At 38.4% G+C, this 10,959-nt stretch overlaps 1 protein-coding gene across 1 annotated transcript in view; it reads right to left on the reverse strand.

The window, feature by feature from the left end:
• Positions 1-9,977, reverse strand: part of SCARB2 (scavenger receptor class B member 2) — a 35,200-nt gene extending 25,223 nt beyond the window's left edge. Inside the window, exons 1-3 of the mRNA XM_072405560.1 lie at positions 9,760-9,977; positions 9,537-9,667; positions 5,833-5,990 (exon numbers count right to left, since the gene is read on the reverse strand). Coding sequence (XP_072261661.1) covers positions 5,833-5,990; positions 9,537-9,653 — 275 coding nt within the window. The 5' untranslated portion in view covers positions 9,654-9,667; positions 9,760-9,977. The remainder of the gene's footprint in view (positions 1-5,832; positions 5,991-9,536; positions 9,668-9,759) is intronic.
• Positions 9,978-10,959: the final 982 nt, after the last annotated feature.

Below are 10,959 nucleotides of genomic sequence, written 5' to 3' on the forward strand. Positions count from 1 at the left end.
ATTTGTGCTAGTCATCCATGTAGCTGTAAAACAATAGCTGCATTTATAGGTATACCTGCACTGCAAAGTAGTGCAGGAAGATCCACATTCTTTATACATTGTACAAACACATTCGTGCCATACAGCCAAATAAAGAAACAACCTCAGTATTGGCAGCACATTACACTTACTTTTGGATGCACAGCAGAGGAGTAGATGACCTACTGTAAGACAAAGTTCAAAACTGGACTGTGATACTCATCAAATGACCAAGTCCAGAAGATTATTAAATAGACCAAAGTGCGGTAATCTTTCAACGTTCTGAATAAACACAGAGCTGAACGACAACCAAGATGTGCAATTATTTAATCTTAATAAAATGCGGTGTACTTAATGAGGGTGTGCAAAATGCAAAAATGGAACCAAGAGCATCAGGGATCCTCCAGGGGTTCATTAAGCAATTTGTACCTCTCAGGTCAGTTTAGGTGGCACCAATAATTTTTTGGCTATTTGCTATTTTTAAGGATGACATTCATCCCACCACAGTAATATACTGTGAGCTGTGGATAAAGTAATTATGATAGGGTTCCTGAAAACCTGAAAGTTATTTCAAGGGTTTCCCCATGTTATAAAGGCTAATCTAACCCCTGATAGGGATTCTATTGCTTTGCTACTGTATAAAATAAAATGGATGATTGGACATTACAGGAAGCACTGACACTGGGGTCTAATTATAAAAATTCAAAGTGGTAATCCTTTAAATTATTCACTAATTGTATCATCTTTGTAACATTTATAAAAAAAAATGAAGAATTGTATTTATTTTAATTTAAAAAACTGGCTCACATTGCAACAAATTACAATGAGAACACACAGGATAGCCAACCTTAGTTATTCTAAACTTACTTAGCTCTCTTCTGCTAATGTTATAGATGTGCTATCTTATATTATGTAGAGATATAAAGTGGCACGTTATACATTTTTGTGCCATAAATGACTAACATGGCCCTATAATAGACTTTATTGCATGGTTGTCTTCCTTTCAGTGTTCATTTTTGAGGTTTGTACTCACAGGTATTCTGAATGACATTATTATTCTTTATAGGTGGCACCTCTATGGTAGGAGATCCCTTACAATAAAATAATATTGTATTGATTGTTGTTGTGTGGTGCTAGTTTGGCTCTTATACTCTGGCAAAACAGTCAGAAAAGGAACTGAATCACCACACTCCAGGATGTTTAATAAATAGTAGCAGGGGTCATCTCTGGTCAGTGTTGCTGCTATTTAAAACACAAAAGTGGTTCATTTAAAATGTTGATATTCATGTTTTCTGAATACTTTAGTAACTTGTCACTAAAGAATGAGGAAGGCAGAGCTGGATACATTAAAGCTGCGTACACACTTGCAATTTTTGTCGTTGGAAAGGATCTTTCACGATCCTTTCCAACGACAAGGGAGTGCACGATGCATGAACGGTGCTGTACATACAGCACCGTTCTTGCTCTATGGAGAGGGGAGGGGGAGAGCGACGGAGCGGCACCCTGCTGCGCGCTCTCCCCCTTCCCTTTCATTAGGATCGGCTGTCGTCCATCGTCCGTGGATCCGGCAGGACGGTCGTTCGGACGATGGACAACACCGACTGTACACACGGCAGATTTTCGCCCGATATTTGGCCGATTATAAGGCCATAAAAATCTGCCGTGTGTACGTAGCTTAAGGCTTGGGTACCCAAACACCGCTCTACACACTAATTGCCTTCAGAATAAGTTGTGAAAGCAAATGTTCTTTATATATAGGTTCCTTTGTTTTGAAATACAGTTTCATGGATCTGTGTCATTTGTAGCCTTGCTAACTATAAAACTACTATATATAAACCAGGATTTTGCTGAACATACTCCTTACAAATATGGACCACTCCACACAAAAGGGTGAAAGTTCTGAAGTTGTGAGGTCCTAAGTGAATTGGGTGCCACTGGCCCATGGTTATTATTATTATTGTTATTATACAGTATTTATATAGCGCCATCATATTATGGTTGATTCTTTATATCATTAGGTATACAGACAAGCTAAGAGTTTGTAAAGGGTAAGATATTATAGGGATGGAGTTGTGGGAAGGGTTTACTTATAAGCAAAGGGTTCTAAAATACAATATACACTATGAGCAATTTCAATATAGAGACTGAATACAAAACATGTCCCGGAAGGATTATTAATTTAAAGTCTTAATATGCCCTAAGCGAATGGCAGAAACCTTAGGGTTTTGGCCTTTGGGGATGCAGTTTGCTGTTTTACCTGACACAGCTTCTTCAATTATACATCTAGACTCCATGTCCTATAATTACCTTAAAGTCATGTAATACAGGACGAGGCTCTGAGCTGCAGTTTAATAACAACCTACCCCTGATACCAATGTGTCATTCTGTAAATAGGGGAACCAACATACATTTTTAAGTTAAATTGCATCTAGTGTTGAAATTATGAATCAACAGAATGCACATTGCTATTCCTAAAACACAGTCATCAGTAGTGGTGAATTAGGCACCTTTGTGATTAACCATTTTGTTTTAAATATTAATTCTACATGATTCACACAATTAGGAGTGTGGTGAGTGTCTCGTGTTTACAGTTTAAAAAGGTCTCTCTTTCCTTTTTCCTATAGGCTGGGCATTTTTCCCAGGCTACAGGGAGCCTCAGATATATTTTATGCCAAAGTCTGTAAGAAAATTATTAGTTTTCAATCACACATGAAGCAAGATAACATTACCAGCAGGATGCAAACAGGGTGAGAAGCATTTATACAAAAAAATAAAGCTCAAGGGAGGCCCACAGCAGGGGACTATGAGCAGGGCCAGCATGACTGGGATGGGAGGGCAGTCCCTGCCGGAGTGTTAAAGGTTGATGGTAAATTGAGGAGAGAGAGGTGGGCTTAGTTAGAGGTTGGGTCTGAAGTATAGGGAAGGAGAGTAGAGGGTTTAAGTAGAGGGTACATAGGAAACAAGGGAGAAGTGGCAGTTGGGGTTTAGGAGGGTAAGAGTCCTGTTGGTCATTTTGGTAGGGAAACCCAGTGGTTGGATGCCCATTAATGGAGTTATGGTGGGGCCCCTGAGGCGGTGCTGGGCGGCTAGGGGCCAGTGTGGTACAAATGGTTAATTACAATCGGCGGAGTGGACTTTACCCTTCCTAGACCTACAGTCTGGTGGTTAAAAGTGGAGGTGGTTTGTTGGATATAGTGCAGTAGGACACAGTGGTTTAAATAATGGGTTTTGGTTTACAGACTTAGTTATAATTGGTTAAAGAAAGTTTTATATGTTTAGCAATTTGGTAATATTATTGGAGTATTAATATGCTAATGTTATGTTAATGTTATGTTAATGTGATTATAATTTGAATGTAAACTTATGGTAATGTATGTTATTTAATATGGTTATTTATTGTTTATATTTGTTAAAGAAATAAACGGCTGCTTGCCAGCCATTTTAATACCAAACATGTGTTGTGTTTTTTGGAGAGGGGGTAGGGATGGCTGGTAAGTAAGAGGGTGATGAGAATTGGGAGGTCAAGGATAGTGAACGTTGGGTGCAGGAAAAGTTTAAAATCAAAGATTTTAGTTAAGTGCGGGAAATGTTTTAAGTGGGAAATGTTTTAAGTAGGAAATGTTTGTTGAAATGTATGTTGAAAATGGGGAGGGGAAGGAAAAGCTTTTGTCAAGGGGTTTGGGGTGAGAGGGGGCGAAGATCCGAGCTACCCGAGTCATGATTTACACTGAGCTGATCTGTACCAATTGTATATCTATTAAGAGATTAAAAAGTTCATGGCTCCCCTTTAAATATCCAGGAGAACAACATAATTTTCTTTTTATACTAAACTTTGTAAAGTAAGTGAAATGTGTAAACATTTCTCTCTGCTTTTTAAAGAGAACCCAACCCCGCCTATTGTGCATCATGATTCATCTTAGAAGTGTAGAAACAACACATTTTCCTGGTATGTTGGTCATGACATGAAGAGAGCCAATACCCCTCACCCCCACCCGTATTACTTCCACAATGCTGACTGTACACTTATAGCTCTGTGGATGAAGTCATATAACCCTTAGTGACAGAGAAAAGAGGAAGAAATCTATCAAGGCAAACTGAGGTTACATAAGCAGCTGCACAACATACTTATCACAAGGGGTAGAAAGAAATATGGTGTGGTTACAGTTGCTTGATACGTCATAGGAATAAACACACATATCCCTCTAGAAATTTCTCATTATTTTACAATGCTGGCAACCAGGAAAAAACATAATAAACCTTGCAGTTGAATCAGTATCATACAGTCCTATGTAAATCACCAGTTAGTTTTCAATTTCTGGAGGAGCTGCATCATGCAAACTCTAACAATAATGAAAGGTTGATGCACAACCCTACTCTTCAGATGAACTGCTTCCTCTCCAACCCATGTGTACTAGCAGCATGGCTTTACCTGTACCTTTCTATGGAAATATTAAGGGGCTGGCTCATTAAAACCTGAGTAACAAAATAAACACAAAGTAAACATCTAACTGTAATGTTTATATGAAACTTGTACATTTTTTCAACTTTTGTAAATTTAATATTTGTGCAACTAAAGCCAAAGTTGAACAATGCAAATTCTAATAGAGATCAGGTTTAAAATTATTAACAAATAGTGTACAGAAACAAAGTGGCAGACAGAAAGTTTGTCTTATAGGCCAAATGTGCTTGCACAATGAACTGCATCTCATTCTCTCTCATATCCGAGTTCAGCTGGTGGGAGGGACAGCCGCTTATCACAAAATGACACCTAAAGTAGGAGTGGTGGAACTTGCAAATATGGCAAGTAAGACCTTGGGAAACTAAAAGACATGAGGTCCTGTAGGTCCAACAGGCAGGCACAGCAACACATGTTTTTAACATAGTATAGTTATTACTTATAATGTACACTAACCAATATGTTTGCTTTGATAATGTGCCTTGTTCAAGTTTGGCTTTAGTTAGGCATTACTTTTGATTCAGCTTTCTTAGATCTTAAAGGAGACCTAAACTTAAAAAATAAAAAGCCCTGGCTCCTGGTAACTTTATGCTCCATGTAGTGTAGAGATCAAACGTCAGCCACCAGAGACAATGTAACTCTAGTGCATACGCAGGGGTTATATCATCATTGGCCATCCAATGGCCAAAGTGGATCACCATTTTCATGGAAGCCCACAGTGAAGTCGACGTCAAAGATGGCCCCATCCTCTTATGTGGGGATCATGGGGCAGCTGCACAAAGGTAAGCATTTGCCATAATGCTGATTATTTTAGAAGCTCACCACGCATCAACGACTATAGTTCCTCTTAATTCTAACCTCACATTCCCCCTTGATCATCTCTTGTTAACTCCACACATTTTTCAAATAATTGATCTACTTACCACAACCAAAATACTGCTGTGCCCTACCACAATCATTCTGATCCATTGCCTTATGTCTGGAAAGTTCCCTGTAACCTGTTTAATGGAGGTATTTATACATTGTCTTTTTTAGAGCGTAGTTATGGCTTCATTATTTTCGAAAAAAATAACAAAAAGAACAAATTTAAACAAATAAATATACAAATTTTGGCCCTTGTTTTAACAGTGGAGCTACTGCACCACTAGCAGATCTGTTTGTGTTGAACCATACTTACACCTTCGTTGTTATGACCTTCCTATAAAAAATGTCCTCTTAATCTTCATCCAAAACCATGCTCATGTCAGCAATGTGTTTGCAAAAATACAACATTAGTGCTAATGAAAAATACTAAGTAAACCACAAATACATGCTAATTTCTTAAACAAATACAGTGCATATATATATGAATACCATACCGGTAAACATAAGGTCCGATTTCATCTACAACAGGCTTCTCCCCTTCCATGATTTCCAATGGGTTGGTAACATTAAAAAAGTAGAATGTCATGTAGATAGGAGGAGGTGGATCAGCCCAGGACTTAAAGGTATCTGTGCCATTCTTCAATACTGAGGCCTGAAAAACAGACATTTACACATGAATGATAAATTGATAAAAGTGGAACATAAAACTGAAGTTTTGAATTAATTAATATAAACATGATTGATGTCACTATTTCCTTTATTGACTGTTATCTTAATTAAATAAGAATTTAGCTCAAGATCATTTTACAAAAAAAAAAAAAAAAAAAAAAAAAAAAAAATCGATATATATTAATATACCCAGTGTGTATTCCTTTGCAATTTAATTTGTAAAAAATGAAAAAAAAAAAAAAAAAAAAAAGCTTACACATTACTATAAAGATGCACAAATATATCACATGTATTTTATTTTGTTCTTGCCCTCTATAAGGAAATAAACTGCCTCCAATAAACCCACATCCAGGATAATTAGTTGTGGACTATGAGTCATGGCTTCAGGAGATGAGGAAAAAATAATAGTATCCCTTCAGTTGGGTTTTTAGCTATTGATTCTGCAGATCATCTATTTGTTATATCCATGACACCATCTAGTTCTTAAACTAGAGATTTGCATCTCTCAGGGATACAATATGTATCTATTTAAGGCTACACAGACTGTTTCTACAACACTTAAACTGAGTGTTTAATTTCTATTCATGCCAACGGGCCAGTCCACACCAGATTGTTTTCTTGGTGGACTGTAAAGAAAACACATCCTGCAACATTTGGCTCCAAAAGCCCCTACTGACACGAATAGGGCTTCTTGGGTGTTTTTAGGTGTTTTTGGGCATTCTTCCCGACCCTGACTGTTCTCTGCCACATATATTAGTTTAAAGGAACTTTAAAAAAAGCTTCAGTGTAGGCTTCGGCTTAGTATGGATGACTGCAATGACAACAGAGGGACAGGTAGGGACATAGAATCTCAGGGACTGTAAGAGTCATTTGCACATCCAAAATAGTAACAATAAAATAAAAATAAAGTGGGACAAATTGGCTTTCAAGTTGTTTAAAAAAAAACCCTCTGTTGCCCTATTTCCTATTGAAATAGGAACTATGGAAATAGAGATAGGCAATTTCCATGTGGAGGTAGAGATAGGCTCTATCAAAGTAGAGTTCTCCATAGTCCCTTATAAGGTGGCAATCAAGTCTAATCATGACTTTATAAATCAGCCATCACTAGAAAAGTTGCTGGTAAATAATAAGTTGAACGAACTGGCAATCATCACAATTGGATGAGCACAATAGTATTGCGCTCAGTTTTATGGTGATCCAGTGAACTACCCTTTTGGAAATGTAAAATGCAAAATGATTTTTTTAAGTGAGGAGGTGTAATTGCAGTACTGTAAAACCATCATCAGTCCACGTCCACAATTCTGCTATGGTGCAGACTTCAGGTGACAGTCTGTGGAGACATCCTGCAAGAGGTCTCAACAAAAGAATTACATGCATTTTGGTTCATAAACATCTGATCCTATACAAAGTTTGTTATGACAGTTTCACATTTTTATATATATATATATATATATATATATATATATATATATATATATTTTATTGGGCAGCACAGTTATTCGGGGCTAATACGCTGTCTTTGCAGCACTAAGGTAATTAAATCACAGCCAGCCAATTAAATCACTCTATATCATGCAGACCACTGTCTGCATTATATGGAGTTTCTTCAGCGTGCTTTCCCTGTGTTTGTGTACTATTAGACCATATTAAGGACAGTAGATGATAATCTGAGTCAATTAGCAATATGGGCTCTGTAAAACACTGCATATTATTGGAGCTATAGAAATAAATGATGACAAAAATACTAAAGAGTTCTACATACACCAAGTAACTATGACTGTTGAGAAAAAATTCAATCACATGATTCACAAGGATTTAAGCTACACACATTTAAATAAAAACATGTAATGAAGAAGCCAATGCACTTATTCCCCTAAATAACGCATTACAGTGATCAAGAAAGATATTTTCCTGCAACAAAATTGGATGTTTGTATGCAGCCTAAAGATAAGCGAAGATCTGGTGACAATTTTGTGATCCAATCACTTGGAAACCCCAAAACTGCACACTTGTATTGGCTGGCACACATATCATAGACTTACACAGCGATCATCTCTTCTGGGATGGTTTGACCCTTGCTCACATCATCCATTCATGCAATACAGAGTGACATTACAGCACATAATCATGTACATGTGATTGAGATTTATCACTATGTCCCTTTGCTTAGTAAACGAATTATGTGCAGACAGTTGGTTGGTCACAGTTGGCTGAAAGTTCATTTTACTTCAGTGTGACTTTGGTCTGATTGTTTCATCAAGCTAAAGTAAAAAAGCTAAATCAAAGATGATTGCTATGAACCTGGAATCAGTGGCAAAAATGGTGGTTTCGGAATTCCTGGGCCTGTTATCACAGCAGGGCACCTACAAAACATGAATATCTTGCCATGATTGGCAATTATGAACAGCATCAAAATTAACCTACATTAAAGTACAACTCCAACTAAAACTGACAGCAATTGATGTGATTTTAGTGCCATCTGTATTCCCATTGGGAAGACTTGTTCTAGTTTTTAGCATAATAGTGAAGTATTACAACCTCTGTCAGATGTTTATAGCTGTTTTTTTCTCCTTGACCCCCAACTTCTGATCCACTGACAGATGCCAACAAGACAAGTTAGACATTCCCCAATCAAGTCTGGTCAACCCATTCCGCATTTTGTATGGTTGTCACTACACCTAAAAACATTTCTAAAAAATAGTTTTAATTAAAGTGAAAGTAAACCCTGTTCAATATCAGGGTCTGCCATGTTTTTACTTCTTTTGATCTTTACCCATCTTGTATGGACTAGTCAGGATGATGTAACTTCTGTACAGGTACGTGGGAGTTCATTCAGTTGCTGGGTAAGCTGGGATGTTTTGGTATCCTGGCTACAAATCAGCCATTTTAATAGTTGAAGGGTGCGATCAGGCAGGTAAGTATGTTTTATGGTCCCTTTCTGTAATAAAGATCTGTCTGATTGCAGATCTTTATTTAAGCTTTAGGATTGCATTTCTTTTAGGTAGCTACCTGGGGGCATCAATTAACAATCTTTATATTTCCATGTATGTCTACATGGCGGATTGGACGACATAACAAAATTCTTTGCCTGGCTCAAAATAAACTGACTTGTCTTCCAGCCCGCCACTACAAATACACACCCTACAGATGTTCACAGACATCAGAGAACTAGTGAATGTTCATGCACAGTGTAGCCTGATGAAGGGAAACCAAAAGTGATTAGGACAATATTAGTCTGATTAGTGGTGGGAGGAAAGCTGCACTGTGTGTGAAAATGTAGTTATCCTTTACTTGTATATTCTATTAGTACAATACCTGTACAAGCTAACAGTGTTAACAAAACTTTATCATTGAAAGACTTATCTGTAGTCCACAATGATCTGAAATCTCACCATATGCTTCACAATCTCTGCACAAGCATTTATGTAAATGTGACCAATTTGTAGGCAGACACTTTGTAGCTAAAGATTGTACTGTCAGATTGTAACATATTGTATAACTAGCTGTACACAGTAGTCAGGGCTCTTACCTTCTTCACCTGTGTTTCTACCATCTGCATGAAGGTGTGTGCTACCAGGAGCACAATGCTGGTGATGAGCAGAAATAAAGACAGCGTGCCACATGCATACATTGCCCATTTCGCCATCTCCCCTGAAGACACTAGAGAGACAGAAAACAACAATCAGTCACATGGATAATGTCAGTCTGTAGCAGTGTGATTGCTTCTTATCACACAGGGATCCTCAGTGTACCTTGCAATAACCTGATTAGTACTGGAGCTTCCTCTATGCTAGCAGGACATGTGATGGCAATGTTGTTGTCCTTTGATCAGTGTGTTGCTGTACTGCAGGATTACAAACACTCCAGCCCTGTCAGTACTTGCAGCTTGCTGTGTACAAGTGTTTACAGGCTGGGGCTTGAAAGACCTTGGTGACGCCTTCCATTACAATTTCCCTGCCCCGCCTTATTGCTTCTATCCTCTCTCCAAATCCCTTTCATTCTGCTGCTGAGTTTCGTTTCCTCCCAATCCCCCAATCTCCCAGCTGGTCTGTATCTCACCGCCCACCCAGCCATTGCTTGTCCAGACCTGGCGCTGCACAATGACAACACTGGGAGCTCAGCCTGGATCCATCAGCCCTGTAATCAGCCTGACCAGCAGCAAAATGCACTCAGGCTGACATGCAGTGTTTTCTCATGTTGGGGAAATGTTCATTTTCACACTCTGCCTGGTTTTTATTACAATAAATCAGCTTCCCTGTCCTTTTTTAAATTTAATACTGAATTCTTTTCATCGCAAGGTAGAATGTTATTGTGCATGGTGTGCTCTGAAACTACAATAGTCAATAGTCCATCAAAGTACCATGGATAATAAATCCATGTGGTAATGTGTGTGTTCTGGCAATGCATCCCCTCCTCCTAGATTGTAAGCTCTTCGGGGCAGGGTCCTCTCCTTCTGAGTCACTGTCTGTATGTCATTTACAGCCCCTATTTAATGTACAGCGCTGCGTAACATGTTGGTGCTATAAAAATAATGTTTAATAATAATAATACTGAAAAGATCTGAATGGGCTCTTTTTTGTGTTTTTCCTAGGATTCACGCTGGTAAACTGCAGACATTGGCATGCATTTTTAAAGAGGAAGTAAACTCAAAACTGCCCAAAACAAAAAATACACTTACCTTCAATCCTGCAGACCAGTCGATCACTCTGGAGGTTTCTTCCATTGGGTCCCGCGTTGTCCCAGTATCTGTCTTCGGGCCGGCACGCTAGGTTCCGCCATCTTCTCTTCTTCAAGGTTCTTCTTCCTACATCACAGATGCAAGTCGTTTGGGAAAAAAACTTGCGATCTCACCTCGCATGCGTAAGATTTTTGCGCAATTTTTTTTCCCTTTTGACAAAAGGGCTCCTTCTGCGTATGCCCAAGGTGATCAGGCATGTACAGAAGGAGCACCC

The sequence above is a fragment of the Pyxicephalus adspersus genome, chromosome 3 (assembly GCF_032062135.1).
Source record: "Pyxicephalus adspersus chromosome 3, UCB_Pads_2.0, whole genome shotgun sequence".
NCBI lineage: Eukaryota > Metazoa > Chordata > Amphibia > Anura > Pyxicephalidae > Pyxicephalus > Pyxicephalus adspersus.